Source organism: Rhinichthys klamathensis, unplaced genomic scaffold (assembly GCF_029890125.1).
Source record: "Rhinichthys klamathensis goyatoka isolate OS25496 unplaced genomic scaffold, OSU_Roscu_1.1 h1tg000325l_1, whole genome shotgun sequence".
Classification (NCBI taxonomy): Eukaryota; Metazoa; Chordata; class Actinopteri; order Cypriniformes; family Leuciscidae; genus Rhinichthys; species Rhinichthys klamathensis.
Window position 1 is genome coordinate 2784861 of NW_026606840.1, and position 18993 is coordinate 2803853.

Below are 18993 nucleotides of genomic sequence, written 5' to 3' on the forward strand. Positions count from 1 at the left end.
AAGTGCAGTGATTAAAATCCCCAGCGACAATAAAGGTCCCATCCGGATGCACGGTTTGGAACTTACTAATTGCAGCCCAAAGTTCTTTCATAGCCACTTTTGCATTAGCGTCCAGGGGTACATAAACTGCAGCAGCAACAATGCAGCAGCAACTCGTGTGGTACCTAGAACGGCCTACACTTATTAATCAGGAATTCCAGATCAACAGAGCAGTAGGTATCAATAATGACAGAGTCCGTGCACCATGTTTTGTTTACATAAATGCATACGCCACCACCCTTAGTTTTACCTGAAGCAACCGCTACTCTGTCTGAGACATCATTACAGAGCCATATCTCTGTGAAGAACGTGAGATTACAGTCCATAAGCCTTCTCTGTGAGATGGTCCAGATCTTTAGTTCGTCCAGATTGTTCGTCAGAGACCGTACATTTGCAAGGAAGATGCTAGGCAGAGCTGGCCAACGTGGGTTTAGCCTTAGCTTAGCACGCAGCCCTCCACGCTTTTCCCGCTTTTGTTTACGGTCTCGACTAAATCGAGCAAACACACAGGAAATAACCAGATAAATTGTCACTAGTTTCCAAAATCTGGTAAGACGCTGATCCTCGCAATGCACTCGCGCCGCCATTTGCTAAAGTAGTGCTTTAGTGCTATTCCTTTAAGTATGAAAATTGGGATGCACCTACTGTTTGCATATACCTAGAAATCAATGAGAAGTGCAGTAAACTGAATCCAACCTGTCGCAAAATGGTCTGTGACTTCTCTTAATGAAAAGCTACTTTTTTATTCAGTGTGAATTAAAAAATAAATAAATCCAAAACAAATGCAAAACATGTTGAAGATTAGCCGATAGGCTGTTGATTCATTAAATGATAAGCTGTTACCACAAAAAAGCAGTTTATTAGTGTAGTGAATCCTCTTATCCACTGACATCCATTCAAATACATTCTCTTGTCTCCTTTCCTGTGTATCACAGTGTTTTGTTTTGTTTTTTTTTGTGCAAAAGGCTTGTCTTAAAGGGTTAGTTCACCCAATGAAATTTCTGTCAATAATTACTCACCCTCATGTCGTTCCAAACCCGTAAGAACTTCAGTCATCTTCGGAACACAAATTAAGATATTTTTGATGAAATCTGAGTGGTTTGGAATGACATGAGGGTGAGTAATTAATGACAACTTTAATTTTTGGGTGAACCATCCTTTTAAAGTGGCTTTGGAATCAAATATGTGTAATAAAAATATATGTAAACTAATTTTTATCCATGAAAACAAACAACCCTAGCTCTGGCTGAATTCTTGTTATTCCGTTTCTAAAACGAAATGGGAAAAAAGTTTCATGTTTTTCTTTATTTATTTTTACATTGAAAATCAAATAATCAGAAAGTACACAAACCACTGTGGAACTGATGTGATTTTTAATACAAATTTGCTGACTTATATATATTTGAACTGTAGCCATACAGGCATTAAGCATGCTAACCACAGTATACTGAAAAGGTGCAAGGCTTCATTAAGAAGACAAATCATATCACAAAGCATTAAGCTGTTCACCAGCGCAATATCCTCAGGGCTGCAACTGCACCGAAAAATTTATGGTGTGATGTTTCAACGCATTCTCATCCTTTGGCGTCATATAGGTGACGCCTGACAAAACGTCGAAATACTACGCACATGGCACCCTTTAGCGTGAATATAACACGCGAAGTGATGGGTAGGTTTAGGTGTGGGGTAGGGTCTGCGTCTCATATTCACGCTAAAGGATGCCAGTCAACCTTATGACGCCTTGGGTTCGCGTGTTATATTCACGCTAAAGGGTGCCATGTGCGTAGTATTTCGACGTTTTGTCATATAGCGTCACCTATATGACGCCAAAGGATGAGAACGGGCTGGATGTTTCTTGATGTAGCTCTAGTGTCACTTTTGCTTCTCTTGGTGGTACCACTTTACTGGAGGGAAGGTGAATCTGCTCATCATTCTATTCTATTATGTTCTATTCTATTCTATTCTATTCTATTCTATTTTATTCTATTCTATTCTATTCTATTCTATTTTATTCTATTGAACGAGCAAGCTATTTCTAACAGAGACAATCTTTGTCAGAAACTGTCTCCTCATTTAACATTGTTGCGCATCGTCAAGAGCCTTTCAATGAGCAACTCTCATAGCAACATGAACATGGCCACTCTAAAATATGCAGTTGTGAAGACAGATTCCCCATGACATGGGGCCTTTCTTTAAAAGCCTCAACCCCAGCTCAGAGCACTCATCATGGGAGAGATCGAGGGAGATGTGGCATGTTTTCAAGTCGACAGAAAGCTCTTGCAGTTTTCAGACTAGAGAGAGAGAGAGAGAGAGAGAGAGAGAGAGAGAGAGAGAGAGAGAGAGAGAGAGAGAGAGAGAGAGAGAGAGAGAGAGAGAGAGAGAGAGAGAGAGAGAGAGAGAGAGAGAGAGAGAGAGAGAGAGAGAGATCTAGGATGGTATATAACTTCTATGTGATGATTTTAAGGCAACAGGCCAGATGTCTTCAGGGTCCTTCCCACATATAATGACATAATTTAGAACGACCATGCCAGGTAAATGCTAAAGCCAGACATGCTTCACATCAAATCCACTATTGACCTCATCCTGGCTACCGGCTGAAGTTATATTATCAAATGAGAAACACTGTTTGCTTTCCATACAAATCTGAACGAGGGGTGGGGGGAGTTACATAACAAGCTCTTGATGAGAGGAGGTCATACGAGATTACTCACAACTCTCCAGCTGCATTATGCACGTCTGCACATCCATGGGGAAATTCTTCAGATCCATTGGACAAGAGAGTGTCAGTGTCAATCTAAAAATTGAATGGAAAAAATAATTGATTTTATAAATTATACACACGCCCTTTGTTTTAATAAACAGTAGAAAACATGGTAAGAAAATGCAAATGCAATTCAATGTACATTTTCTGAATGTTTGTGAAAATCCACAGCTCAGACAAAGAAGGGAATCCAAGAGGAGGGCTTAGAGCATCCGAAGCTGCTTGAGTGGTGGAATTTCTGAACGGGTCCACTAAAGCAGAGGAGAGACGAGTCTGACAGCCGCAGATTGGCCATGTTTTAATTACACTCTTTCTCCCTCAGGGCACCACGTGAATTTCAGTCAGAGTGAATCCTCTGTCGTCTCACATCTGCTCAGCTTTCCGTCATATCTTCTCAAAAGCCTGACATAATTTACCACTCACTATTAACTCCAGCACTACCCATCAACCCTCATGCTGCCATAATAATGTTGTTTTCTTATAGCTTCACTGCAGTGATTGATGTTGAATGACATTGTTTATCATGCCATTTGTTTAGGGGTTAGTTACATTTTAGGGTTCAAAGGGAAATTATATTAAATGACTCAAGTCTGTGTCAGCTGAGATTTTTCATTACTATGGATTGTAGACTGACATTTTCAGAAGCTAGTGCAGCAGTTATTTCAAAGGCCATGGCCCTACCTACATAAAATTATTTGTGAATTGTCAGTCATTGTGAAACAGATCAACAATAATTTATTCTAATCGTAGGCTTTGCTGAAGAAATTACCTCTCTCTTGTCATGACTGGTAATTGAATTTATGAGTATGTATGTTTTTTTATTAATAAATGTAGATACAGTTTTTTTTTTCGGGGGGATGGGGGGGATGGGGGGGCGGGGGGAACACGCAGTGTTCAATTACATTTCAGTTAAACAAAGTAATTTGGGAAATTTCATTTATTGATTTAAAATGCTTTCCATCAAATGCTTGATGGGTCATCATGGTTATTTGTGACTGGTGCCGAAGAGTCTCACCTGATTGAATAGAGGACGTTTCCATTTTTGAATATTCTCAAGAGCTTGTTGTCAGTGGTGACCTCGTGGAAGTGCGCTCCCTTCTCGTTGGCGAAGAACAGATCAGGCTTCCAAATGGAGTCTAACATAGAGGGATCCAGGTCCAGGGAGTCATCTGGGTACTCGCTGTAAGCTAACCGAGGGTCATTCCACTGCTGCCGGAGGAATATGTTCACTCTGTAATCCTAAGAGACGAGTAAGTGCTTAACATCAGTCAAGGCAAATAGCACAGAAGAGTTGAAACAGGCCTCTCTGCAGGTTTTAAATCAGACATAATGGGTACTTTCATGTACAAGCATGCACAGCTGCTGGAAGTTAGGAATGGAAATGAGCATCATTACTTAAAAATTACGGTACAGTAAAATACTGTGTGAGACTTACACATTCAATTAACTGCTATTTGCATCTTCACAATGATATGTGTGACATGACTCTTCTGAAAATCATGAGCAAAATCATTCAAGTGTAAAACAAATACCACCCAGACTACATTAAATATGGGCTAAAAGTTAGAAAATCACCACGTTAGATAAATAATTAATGATTTTGTACTGTGATAAGGAGTGTAATATCATCAGAATGATGTTGTGACAGGCCATGGAGTTTAGCCAACTGTTACATTGCCAACAGTTATATTAGATAAAATATCTTAGCAGTTTAGCAAAGGTTATGCCTCCAAGAGGTTACTTCTCCAATCCAATCATTGGGCATGTCGGAACTCAAATATCAATCAGATCTATTCTGTCCTGCTGTATATGGTGTGAAAAGTGACAACAATTATTTGTTGAATATGTAAAAACATGTTAGAATATATTAAAACTATATATGTGCATGTCTGAGAAACAGGATATTTTTCTCTCTGTCAATTTGACGTAGAGACATATCACAGACATGCCATTACATTTGTCTTGAGACAGCCCACAGCCCATATTAAATTAAAGTTCTGAGGGGAAAATGTTATACAGTTTTATATATGCCATAATTTTCATGATATTTGCCTAGAGGCCTGGCGGAATTGCATGAGTAATGAAGAAAAAACCCTTAATGAACCTCAACAATAAGCTTGCAGACAGAGTTACAATAATTTGAAACTAATAAAAGCTGAAAGAAAATGTTAAAAACGCACCCAATTAGAGAGTGAAACTTCTGCTTTTTGACAACAATAGTTATTTTGTTCAGAATTTTAAGAATATGCTATAGTCAGACTGAATATGCCTGAAAGCGATAAGACGAGCAGTCACTAACAATGAATGGAAGGTGACGGCGCATGGGTGATATAATTTGTTAGGCAGCAAGGTGGATAGAGAACCGGGTAGTTTTCATATCTTATCTCTGAAACACTCAAAGAACTTCATTAGAAGGTCCGTGCATCTGAGTGCATGAGTGGTGGGATATTGAAAGGAGGTTCTGCTCATGTAGTTCCACATGGGAAATAGGTGCAACACAATTAGTGACTAGGCAAATCTCAACTGTGTCAGATCCGCAACTTGTCAGCAGTCATGCAAACGTCTCAAGGCTGAGGATGGAGCACACAAACAGGAAAGCATCAGTGTTCTGATCCACTTCCCAAAACATCTAATTGTAGTGGTTTGTCGACAGAAACATAGCTGATGCTCACAGATTACAGATCACCGAATTGGCCAACATCAACTGATGAAGCATGCCTTACTTTCATTATAGATGTCACACCACTTCTTTGTCAATCTCTTGCCCGCTTTGTCATCAACTTAGCGGCTAATTCTGTCCTCTGCACATTTCTTTACGGTTTGTGTGGAGGAGCTTCATTGAACCCGTGCAGCGCATCTGCGATTGCTCAACCCGCTGCAGGCCTTCAGTGGCTCCATGGCAATCTCCACACATCTGCTCTATGATTGCCTACTCAAGTGGGACTCAATGGCATTGAGGGGGGAATCTGCGCCCGTGCCAACACCCAGCGATTAATCACATCTCCCTATGTCTGCGGCTTCTGTAACAGTCAGATAGTCCTGTCAATACATTTACTGCTTTGGTGGTGACTATTGAAACACTCAACCAGCATAACTGTTGGCAACTCTAAGCCTGCATGTTGTAAGCATATGCCAAAAGTAGCAATGGCAAAAAATAAGAAAGTGGCACTTACAAGCAAAAATCAAGTTTTACATCAGTCCAGACGTGCAAAACATCTTCACGATGTGGAGATGGAATTGAAAACCTTATTTTGGTCAACCATCGTAACTCCACTTAATGAAGCTGTCGATAATCTTGAGATTATTGTTTTTATCAGCTGGTGAACAAAACGGCTCATCAGATCAGCACATGGACTGGCAGATGTGCCCAGATTCTGAAAAGCCAAAGGGTCATCTATCTATATGGAGACATGTTCAACAACAACCCCTTAATATGTTGTTCTGAAACAGCAACTACTTGAGGTTAGACCGTCATAACCTCATAATCGGACAATAAAGAAATAATAGATTAAAGCAGTGGATCATCTGATAATCCCTTAGACGTTTAGATGCTCCTGTCCTTTAATTTTCTTTCATTTTAGCGAACAATTTAAGTGGCATGAAGAAATATAAATGGTGTCACTTGTCATTATGAATATCAGCTGTCTGTGAACTGAGGATTGTCCAGAATAATGTTCTGTTATTGCAGTGTTTTTGTTCCTGGATGTTAGGATTATCCCATGGCCCTAATGCTGAAGGAAGGCGATCTCCAAGGGCCAGATGGCAGTGAATCTAAGAAGGGTTAATCCATATGTAACATATGGGGAAGAAGATAATTCCTTTCCATGACATTTCACCCTCTTCTTCACCCTTTCCTAGTAAAGCTTACACAAGGACAACCAATATGAAGGATGTTTAGTACTGCACATTGAAACTCTCCTGAAGATGTGTAATATACCAGAAAGTTTTGAACATATCCAGATATTTTCTTGATAGACCTCAACAATGTGTTTTAAGATAACCTTATATTAACATGAGTGTAGTTAACTGATTTGACCACTAACTTGAAACATTTGTGAACTGAATTTTTTTTTCAAAAGATGAAAAAGAAAAATCTTTAGAAATCTAGTTTAAGGGCGTCTTCACACCTGTATCGTTTGGAGGATTTGTTTCAGAACCCTGCATGGTTTCTCCTTTAGTTCGGTTAATTTAGGCAGATATGAAGAACATGGAAATCGTGTTTGGATTAGCACCAAAAAATCGATCTGAAATCGCCTGAATTAGATGGTCTCGGCCTGCTTGAAAACGAACTCTGGAGTTGTTCGCTTGTGGTGAGCTGCAACGCATTCTCATCCCAAGGCGTCATCTTATTCAAACTTTTGACCATGCTTCAAAATCTGAAGCACATGGCACCCTTTAGCGTCAGGTAGATGACGCTCATCCTCGGGCGTCATCTAACGCCTTTAGCGTAAGTTAGATGACGCTTCCGTTTTTAGCGTCAGTTACATGACGCTTCCGTTATGGGTAGGTTTAGGTCTGGGGTAGGGTTAGCGTCTCATATTGACGCTAAAGGGTGCCATGTGCGTCGGATGTTGACACATGGTCAAAAGCGTCAGTTAGATGACGCCTTGGGATGAGAACAGGCTGTGAGAAAGCATTCCGACCCAACGTACCAAAGACAAAGTGAAAATTTGAAACTGAAATTTGGTCGGACAAACATATTTAATGACAGCTACAAAAATAGCCACAATAAGTCCACAGAGCTATTATCTATCCATCCTAATGGAGCGGAATCTGTATGAGAAAAAAATTAGCTGTATGAGTTGCATTTTAAATGTATTTTTTAACAACTTAAGGAATCTGGACCCCACCCCCCCACACACACACTCCCAGTGAGCTCAGTTGTACCCTAGATCACATAGAACAGTTTGTTGATTTGAGTAAATGGCAAGAGACTTGTATCCGGCTTGAAGGAAGGAATATTTATGAAGAGAAGTCCACTCTGAGTGAGGGAAAGGCTTTGGAAAAAAAGCACATTCTCTTCAGACATAATTATTTCAGAGTGAGTGTGCCATCTCACAACGCATAACTTATTCAGAGCAAGCAGAGGGATGAAGGTGACAAGGCACTCTCAGTATATGTGTGTGTGTGATGAGCATGTGCATTCACAGACAGGAATGTTGGGACACTTGTGTAGATAAGATAAAAGCACATCTCCTTGTTCCTGTGTGTAGATCCGTCTTGTAATGGGGTGAAATCCCAAATGTGGCTGTCTGCAGAGTATGGCATGACCAAATATTCAAAAAGACCAAAAAAAAAAAAAAGATAAATAAAGCGCAACATACACAGAGTTCCATTGCTGAGCACACCTGGAGCCTGTTTCTATTCAACTGTGGTGGCATATAATGTACAAACAAGATCCCTGCAGGGATGAACTGCTCAAGTAAGTGCAATAACTCCTTTCTACTAAAGATATGGCTACCTGTATACAAGCAATCCAGACCCCAGTGCATCTAAAGGGTTGGATGGTTTCTTCTGCATGAACAGCTGTCTCTTCTCTACTCCTGATGTGATTCACCCCAGTGGTTGATGTTAACCCAAACTGCTGTCTCCAGCTCAACTTGTGAACCACTGGAGGTAACCTGCTCGCTCACTCACTCACTCACTCACTCACTTACTCACTCACTCACTCACTCACTCACTGTCTGTCATGCTGATAGTGTTCTTCTGATGTAGAAAAGTCTTGAAATATTAGTATCAAATCAGCAGATCAAAGCAGTGAAGACATTGTCATTATATATAATGGGCCCTATTTTAACGATCTGAAACGCAAGTGTCAAAGCGCAAAGCGCAAGTAACTTTGTGGGCGGATCCCGGCGCTGTTGCTATTTTCCCGGCGGGATAAATCCCTCTTGCGCCTGGCGCAAATCTAAAAGGGGTTGATCTGAAGTAGCTTCATTATTCATAGGTGTGGTTTGGGCGTAACGTGAAATAAACCAATCAGAGCGTCATCTCACATTCCCTTTAAGAGCAGGCGCGCTTGTTCTAAAGCGGATTCCTATTATAACGGCGGATTTGCCAGGCGCGCGCCAGGAGCGGTTCACAGCCGAGGAGAGCAACGTTCTCGTCAGGGCCGTAAAACACAGAGAAGTGACATTGGGGATGTAGAAACCCACCCAAATTAACTTCTGTTAAACAGGCGTATGATAATTTGGGTAAATGTGTAAGCTACATGTATGCTTTTATAATAAATTGCCTATCTATCTATCTATCTATCTATCTATCTATCTATCTATCTATCTATCTATCTATCTATCTATCTATCTATCTATCTATCTATCTATCTATCTATCTATCTATCTATCTATCGTAATAATGTATGATTTGCAAAAATGAAAACTGCTGCTTATATGAGAGAATCAAAGGGGCTACACCTGGCCACTTCATGAAAACTGCTGCTTATATGAGAGAATCAAAGGGGCTACACCTGGCCACTTCATGCGTTTTCCGTGATCGGATAGCTATCCGATCGTGAAAAGACCAGGTGTAAATGCCCTCTGAAACGCATTCGAGACGGATTTAAATCCGATCACTCAAACCACTTCAGGAGGTGGTCTGGGCCGCATTCCAGATGAAACTGGACAAGTGTAAATGCATCTGGTTGTTGAAACCACATATGTAAATTTCACTCCTCACAAAAATGCTAAAAAATAAACGTGTGAGAGCGTGTTATATAGGCTATATGTCATGTTATAGTCAGATATGACGTCGCTACTGCAACACGCATTACCGCAGATGAGCAGCTGAGCATCTATTCATCAAGCCAACGTGCAAACTATCGCAAATCAAAGTGAAAGTAAGTCGCAGACGCTTAACACACTAATCATCTTCATTAAAAGTAAAGAAACGAAATGATCTTACCAGGGCTGTTGCCGCTCCCTCTTATTGCGGTCTTTGATTTTGAAATTAGCTGATGATCAATAAAATGCAGCTCATATCTGTTGCTTTCGGTGACGTGCACTCCATTAAATCTGCATATAGCGCGGGAATTGAAGATCGGATTTATATCCGTTTTGCAAAAACACATTTATGTGACCAGGTGTAAATGGAATCGTTTTGATAAATCAGATAGCTATCCGATCTGAGAAAACGCATGAAGTGGCCAGGTGTAAACAGCCCCAAAGTGTATGCGCGTTGTGCACACGCTACATTGATTATGGCCAAGCATGCGCCCTTAAAATAGCATAATGAACAACGCGCAACGCGCCACTGACTTTAGACTATTTTTTTCTGGTCAGTGGCGCATTTGTTACATAGAACAGCAAAATAGCATGAGGGAAAGTTTGCGCCGGAACACGCCTCCTTTTTGCGCTGAACCGCCCCGGGGAGCGCAAGTGTATTTCTTAGTTAACCGACGTGTGTCTGTGGAGGAAAAAGCCCGCTTTGCGTGGGTGCAAAATAGGAATGATACATGCGTCAGTGTACAAAGTCATTTGCGCCGAGTGCAAGATAGGGCCCAATGTCTTCACTGCTTCGTAATATATGAAAAACGTTTGTCTGCCAAAGGTAGGTTAATTCAGGTTGTGAAATTTCATCATGCTCAAAAACGATTTAAGGAATTAAAAGGGTCCTTGATTATGATTTCACTTTTTTAACTTTAGTTAGTTTGAGTATAAACAACATCTGCAAAGTTACAACGCTCAAAGTTCAATGCAAAGGGAGATATTTTATTTTACAACAAACGGCTGGTAGGGACTACAACGAGCTTCTTCTCTGGTTGGTGACATCACAAACCCTAAAGTTCAGTAGCCCTGCCCACTGATTCGAGCATGACAAGTAGTAGTAGGTAAAAAACAGACGTGATGCTAACAATGGATCGTGCAACTAAGCGATAAACATGCCTTTGAAGAGTGCAAACTATTGTGCAGTGCCATGTTGTGGGAAAACACTGCATTGGATTTGCAGACATCCTGAAATAAAAAAAAAACATGCTGTGCCTTCTATATTGGATCCGACAGGAACGGCGCAACACACTTAAGTGAGTAAAGTTTTTACTATTGCTTTGTTACAGATCATTTGATATGTATGGGTTATGTGTTCTGTACGATTGTGTCTAACCAAAATCACCAGTGACTTCTGATATGTAATGATTCATGTAGGCATGCAGTCAGATGTTTTTCTCTCAAAATCGTTTATTGTCAGTAAATCAAACTTCACATTTTTTCTCTTAGTAGGATGAAAATAACTTATTTAATCTCAGAAAGCGATCAAAGAGCGCTTCCTTTCACAATTGCTGGAGCTGTCAATCAAACAGCGTGATGGACTCTTGCCAAAACTAAATATGATGCTATAGATCTAAATATAATGCTATAATCAACAATTTTCACGATTAGTAAACCTTGAGAACTGTAATAGTAAACATGTGTTAAAAGTTTTCAAGAGAGTTCCACATGTAACGGCCACTGGTGTTGCTAATAACAAGGGTTTCTGAATTCTACATATAGCCACTTTAAGGGGAGGATTTCAAGGGCTGAGACAAAAGACAATGGGTCTAAATTACTTCCTAGGAGCCTGGTGACGGAAGCAAGATTGTGTGCCCTCTGACATTCAGCCACTGGACACTTCCTAACAGTGTCCTACAGTCTTTCTCACAATCTGGATTTAGATGTAATACGACATGCACGCAAGCACGAAACATTTCCTCCATACGAACGAAACACACTCTTTTTTTTGTGTGCTATAATGTTTCTGAACTGCACATTTTAATGACAGACTATTAGTGCATTAATTACACCCTGTAGAAACAATCATCACAGTGCTAATATAATTGCTATGATTTATAATGTGTAAACACCACCATGGGGCATTTGTGCATGAAAATTCATGCATGATCGCCGGATTGTGAATACATACCATAGTTGTCTCTGCAATGGAGCCGAAACTGTTAATGAATATGTTGCATGATACATTCACAGGCGGACCTGTAAAAAAGTAAAGTGAAATCAGTCATGATACACCACAACCTCTACAAAGACTTCTAAAAGTGTCATTGGTTAACCAAGGTTCTTATATTATGCGAGTATTTAATACTTCAATTAATATAACTGTTTATACTTTAGTTTTTTTCAATTTCTTATTAAATGGTATTATCCAGTTTTATCTCTTTTGCATATTATTTGCACCAGAGAATAATTGTTAATTCAAGATCAAGAAAAAACAAGAGAAGAAAACATTTGGTTCCACTTTATGTACTGACAATTAAATGAATCATGTTTTTACGTTGTACTTATATTTAACAAATCCCTGCATGTACAGATGCAATTATTTCTGTAATTACATCTATAATTACACAGTTGATATCTTGTTGTGTACAATGAACTCAGGGGATACATTTATTGCTTTATTATGCATCTGTTTGAAACACAGCGAAGTCACAGCGAAGTCATGTTCCTGTCATTGAGTGATGCCTCTCTCTTTTTTTTTTTTTGAACTTTTTAAACTCCCTTTTCTTGACATTTATGAATTAGTGGCTTCTGTAAATGAGCTTCTGAGGGGAAGTCTTTTGCCACTTTAATAATTTAAGAAAGTTCAGGCTATTTTTGGTTTGAGATGGTTTGGGTTCAGGGCCATTCTGTAACAGCATGGAAGAATGTATTCAGGGTCACAGCAGAAACATATAGAAGCAATGGGAACCAGGAGCTGCGCAGTATTATTACATAATCATTTCATAGCATGAAACGGAATATAGTCACATCTGCTTCAGCTTTGTACCACATTAAAGATAAATCTCATATAGGCACCAATGATCATTATAACTAATGGTTTTAAAGATATTAAATCAAAAACAGGAAATGGTGGCAAAAAATACTACAGATACCAAAATATATTCCTTTGAAGGAGAACATGAGCAACTACCTTTAAAGTTGGGCCTTATTCTGGCATCATAACCTGAGATTCTTCCCATGAGCTTGTCAAGGAAGACAGAGGGTGACATGGATTCCGCTTTTCTTCGAGGGTTTTCTTGTTCTTTTGATGTTACCAAACTTAAAGAGGGAGAGAGAGAGGGAGAGAGAAAGGGAGAGAGAAAGGGAGAGAGAAAGGGTGAGAGAGACAGATATTTTAGCAGATCAGCCACGACAGTCAACAAGGCTACAAATTTAAGGGGCTATACTAATGTCATCTGACATAAAATAGTCAGGTTTTGCATTTGGGGGATTAGACAAGGCTGTATAATAAGCAGCTTTTATTCACTTCAAGATATGAAGGCTAAAAACACAGATACATATCTTTCCATTCAAATTGGTATATAACAAATTTACCATCTTGAGCAATGGATTTAGCAATGTATGCAGATGCCTGTGGATAAGATTTGTTATTGCACTGCATTAATGTCACCACAATACCCAGCTGAAAAAAAGAGATATTATAAGAGTAATATGTTGCATAACAATAATAATAGCATTCAGCTTAATTTCATTTTGAAATACATGACATATGCTTCTCTGAGACTTATTGCATATGACCATACATGGCTAATATGCAACATAAACAGCTGGTGTACAAGTAATGCTGCCAAACTCCCTAGACAGAACTCTGTATTGTGATGCACAATGGAAAATTGTGCTGCCATATTTCCTTTTAGTAATGACTGAAAGAGAATAATTTTGTCAGGTATTATTTATCTTGATACTGATAAGGGGTAAAAGGAAGTTATATTGGCAGCTGCAGAAAAGGGGATAATTTATGTCTTGATTATAACCCCAGTGTTGAAAGGTGCTATTCTTAGTGATTGGCTTTTATATGTGTATGCTGGAATTTTGCAGTTGCACCCCTCTGTTTCTCAAAGCGAAATTCACATACAGCAAGCAGTGATAGGCCGTGGTTAGAAGTAAGGAAACCAAACAAATGCTTGCCAGTGAATCTCATTGTTACATGTGTCCTGAGTTTCCCCCCGTCATTGTGTATTTGGTTTATTCCTGTGTCTCAGTTTTCCCTCTCCTCGTTAGTTCTCAGTTCCTTCACCTGTGTCTAGTTAATTTGCCCCAGCTGTGTCTTGTTCCCCTATCTGTTCTCTGTGTATAAACCCTGTGTTCTCCCTCACTCCTGGTTGGTTCTCGTTTATGTAAAGTGTGTGTTGTGTTATCCTGCCTGTATACCCGTTCAGTAAGTCATTGAAAGTAAAAGTACTTTGTATTGGAACCTTTGTGCCTCACCTTCTTCTTCTGCCAACACCATCCGTAACAGAAGAACCGACCACCCTAAAATGGACGATAGGTTAAGAATGGTCGTCCTGGCCGAGGAGAGCCAAAATCTCCCAGCCTATACCCATGGACGTTCGTTTGAGGGAACCCGTCTGGCCAGATTTCGTGGGATCCGTGGAGGCCGCAGTAGTGGCGGTGGTCGAGAGGAGTCCCCACACCACTCTCCACTCTGGCTCCTCTTCGATCCAGGGCTGGTTCCGCTCAGCTCAAAGCCCTCTTCACAGCTGGTTCCGGCCAGCTCAAAGCCCATTTCACCACTGGTTCCGCCCTCTCGAAGCCCTCTGGAACCTTTGTGCCTTACTTTCTTCTTCTGCCAACACCATCCGTAACACTCATTTTGAAGCCACGTCCAGCCAGAGCTTCACGTCAGCCACGTCCAGCCAGAGCTTCACGTCACGCCTGCTGAGCCAGAGCTTCATGTCACGCCTGCCGAGCCAGAATTTCAAGTCAGCCCTACAGAGCCTTCTCCGCTGCTCCCGTCCAGTCCTCCCGAGCCTTCTCCGCTTGTCCCGTCCAGTCTTTCCAAGCCTGTCCTGGAGCACGTCCCTGAGCCTGGCAATCCCCCCAAGACATTTTTTTGGGGGGGATATAGGCCACCCGAAGGTGCGTCTCCGTCATGGCCGCCCGAAGGTGCGTCTCCGCCATGGCCGCCCGAAGGTGCGTCTCCGCCATGGCCGCCCGAAGGTGCGTCTCTGCCATGGCCGCCCGAAGGGGATTCTCCGCCATGGCCGCCTGAAGGGGATTCTCCGTCATGGCCGCCCGAAGGGGATTCTCCGCCATGGCCGCCCGAAGGGGATTCTCCGCCATGGCCGCCCGAGGGGTGGTCTCCTACTCCGCCATGGCCCCCTGACCAGCCTGCTCCGCCCAGGAGGCTTCCTGCTCAGGGTAGGCCACGCCCTCGTCAGCCTCCAGGGCGCCCGCCCCCCCACCACTATTGAAGTTATACAGCGCGAGGACGCGCCTTTTTGGAGGGGGCGTTATGTTACATGTGTCCTGAGTTTCCCCCCGTCATTGTGTATTTGGTTTATTCCTGTGTCTCAGTTTTCCCTCTCCTCGTTAGTTCTCAGTTCCTTCACCTGTGTCTAGTTAATTTGCCCCAGCTGTGTCTTGTTCCCCATCTGTTCTCTGTGTATGTAAACCCTGTGTTCTCCCTCACTCCTGGTCGGTTCTCGTTTATGTAAAGTGTGTGTTGTGTTATCCTGCCTGTATACCCGTTCAGTAAGTCATTGAAAGTAAAAGTACTTTATATTGGAACCTTTGTGCCTCACCTTCTTCTGCCAACACCATCCGTAACACTCATTTTGAAGAGTGGGAAGGACATGTTATTGATCGATTTGGCTTAATGAAAACAAGGTATATTTTCAGGAATTTGTGGACTTGACATTTCATTGATTTTTGTTCCCCCTAAATTAATCAGGTGAGATAAACTCACTGGGGAGCAGGAAAAAGCTGTGGACAAATATCCGTGAGGAACATAAATGCTTTTAAACATTTAAACCTTCTTGTTGCATAAGTGTAGCGTCTGGACCAATCAGACACACAAAATATTAATTATAATTAATGAATAATCCAGGAAACTCACTCTTCCAACAAAGTTCTGTGAAACTTCTCCCCAAAACTAACATCCCAAATGAAGCCTACCCACTGGCAGAACCAGGTGTCCTGTTATAGGACACATTAAGACTGAGTTTTACGACCCGAAAGGAATGTGCAGGGAATTGTGACTTAATTCTTGCTGAGAAGGATACATGAACCCTTTTAATCCTATATATATATATATATAGACTAAACTATTTTGGTCTGAAACATGACTTGCATACTATGGTTAACTGAAATCATGTGTAGCATGTTTAGTCTCTATAAACTCCCACCTTCGTCCCCCATTTGTTAATTTACATTACATTTTGCCAACTTTATGACGCATTAGTATTATAAGAATATTGTAGATTCTTTTCGTAAACACCCAATGAAATTACACATTCAAATGCCCTGTTAGAACACAAAGGGTCATAAAAACTCCCTCCATAGGGACCGCTTCGTATTGGCTCACGCACCTTCAGAGGGTGTGACATCTTCACGCTTTAAAAATCACTGATTACAAGATTAGCTCTCTTAGTGCTCTCTTATCCTCTTGCTCTCTTACTCTCCTGGTCCTTCCTGAGAAGTCCTAATGTGAAGATGATGCTGAACTAGAAGTCCCCCAAGGACCCCCAAGCTTGTGCCAGGCTGCGGCCTTGTCTTTCCATTCACCAAAGATCCTCTGACTCCCACTGGTTCTCTCTCAAGTCCACATCAGCAAAGATCAACTGGAGCCTCAACAAATTGCATCAGGACAGTTTAATTCAAATGGGCGAAACATGCAAGTATCAAACTTAGTCTCATTATTTGATACATTAAGTATCCTTACCCCTTTTTAAGAAGGGCCTGTTAGAACTAAACTGATGGTTTGCTCAGGCTGTTGATCTGCTGAACTTCAAACAATGCTATAACTTCTTGCTTTCCTGTATTCTACTTTAGCTCTCTTTCCCTTGGTAAACTGTATGCATGTATGTATGTGTATGTTAGAGTAGTTTAAACGTTTAGTCTAGTTAATAAAGTCTTGTTCATATCACACGTAAAGTTGTCCGTGTCTCAAGCTCATATCTGGAGTCACTAATCATAGATCTTGACTACTTGCTCTTAGTAGTACTTAGTAAGAAAGACATTTCCCATGCCCCGGAAATGTACATTTCTATGAATCAATTAATACCCAATATTAAGTGTTCACGGGATGAACCGAGTAATTGGTTGTAATGTTAATGTAGCTACATCAAGTTAACCCGATTAACTGATCCAAATATTCATAATCAATTATAACAAGTTATGATTGATATTAATATTTCATAGAGCTAATTTGCTACATAAGCATGATGCACTCTTTATTAAATCACAAATTAAATACTTAAAATTTTCTTTTTCATACTGGTCTTTTTCATACTTTGTACAAAATATGTATTTTGTGAAAGTTACAGATCTGTCCACTGTAGTGGACACAATACATCTAAGGTGGTGAGAGAAGCATAAGATTGTTAAAAATTCTCTAAATGTTGAATGTAATATCAATGTTTATATCTTCAAGTATGTTCCCCTCACTCCCTGAACTCTTCCCTGACAAGCTTAAGCAAATCCAGTCAGTTTTGCTGGTATAATAATCCAGGATAATTTATTAGTCATGCAAACCCCTTTGACACAATCATTATTATCATATGGAAATGAGGACACTGGTGATCTTTTGCTAAATATGAGGAAATCTGGAATTAAATGAGTAAATTCAACACTAATCTGTTACTGTATTGTATTATAGTTATAGTTAATGTAGAATACAGCAGTATGAAATACAGAAATAGCATCTGATAGCAATATTAATCACAAAAATCAATAATTTGTCAACAGGCTGGCAAAAAAATGTATGTTAAAATACATTTTACAATTTTGAGTGAAAAAATATAAGAAATATGATGAAAATTATGAATAACATTTATAAATGAAAATGTCAAATATAAATAAACTAATAAATCGAAAATAAATAAAACACAAGTAACATTCAGTGTGTGCACAACTGTGCATGAACCATGACCTGGCTTCATGTGTAATCTGTGACATGATTAATGTATTAAGCAATGTGACAAGATTGTATCAGAAATGCTTATTTCTGGCTACTGAAGCACCTCGTTAAGTTTCTGATGAACATAGGTCAAAGGCCAGACAGTAAGATTAGGATTAAAAGCTTTTGACTCAAAATTACAGCATTACTGACACTCGCTGCTCCGTCCCGCAAAATCATCCTGTGAGGCAAACACACACATTCACAACTCTGAGGCTGCTTTGCTCAGCACAGATCAGCTTTGCTCACCACTGTTGACACTGACATTCCTCTGAGCGTTCTGTTGCCATTTATTCTTCACCAGTTTCCTCTTTCTCATTTTCTAAGGCTTTGAGTACTGTTGCTTTAGTTTCAAAGCTCTGAGACTAAGCAAAACTAGATCAGTTTAGAGCAAAGCAAAAGTGACTTGAGAGGGCTTTAGTGTTTCTCCATATTTGGCTGGAGCAGCATAGATGATGATGATTTTACTCTCTACCTTTATTCCAGAGCCAACTGCAGAGAATAATCACCTTTGATATCTTTCCACATCTGGGACCAATGGTTTTTGTCACACAGTTGCCTGTTTTCACTCGTTTAGGGCGTACCCACGATAACCACGAGTATATTGAGGAACACTGAGGGGCGACAAGTCCACCCCAATAATTAGATATGGTGAAAATCGTCCCATAGAAGCCGAACATGAATTCCAGTGCAATGCTTACATTTTAGGGGCAGTTTACAAGACACCCTTTTCAACTAAAATCTGAAAATGTTTTATGGGTTTTGACCATTTATTTACCCAAAAACAGCGTTCCCTTTCGAAAAGGAACTTGCACTGCGTCGATGGCGCTTTGGGGAACGCCTCCGTGTGAACCGGTGTCTGAAACGCTAATCTAATCACGACAATTCTATTGGCCGGCGACAGACTATGACATCATCACTAGTGCGACCCGGAAGTATACTAGTGCAACCCTGGCATCCTTCCCCTGGCCTTAGAAACTGGTAGGTTCACTCAAACTCCTGAAGAGGACAGACTCTGTAGATTGAGTAAGTTAGGAGAGGTTGAAAATGAAACTCATTTTGTGTCATATTGCCCACGGTACGATGATTTTAGAAATGCATTATTTGGTTAATTGTTTGTTAAAAAGCCTGAGATGTTCTGGATTAATGATGACGACAAGATGAAATGGTTGTTTAATTTTAATGTGTTTAAATTGGCTACTTTTGTTTGCAAAGCCTGGATGAGACGGCAGACTTGTTTATTCAAATACGTTCATGTATGTCATGCCTACTGCCTGACAACTGGTATTTTGTTGGTTGTATTGGTGTCT

General features: G+C 40.4%; 1 protein-coding gene across 2 annotated transcripts in view; it reads right to left on the bottom strand.

The window, feature by feature from the left end:
* Positions 1-18993, bottom strand: part of glra3 (glycine receptor, alpha 3) — a 115191-nt gene that overhangs the window by 26214 nt on the left and 69984 nt on the right. For both annotated transcript variants that reach the window (XM_056271788.1, XM_056271789.1), the window contains exons 2-5: positions 12695-12822; positions 11693-11760; positions 3816-4039; positions 2751-2833 (exon numbers count right to left, since the gene is read on the bottom strand). In XM_056271788.1, the coding sequence (XP_056127763.1) occupies positions 2751-2833; positions 3816-4039; positions 11693-11760; positions 12695-12822 (503 nt within the window). The remainder of the gene's footprint in view (positions 1-2750; positions 2834-3815; positions 4040-11692; positions 11761-12694; positions 12823-18993) is intronic.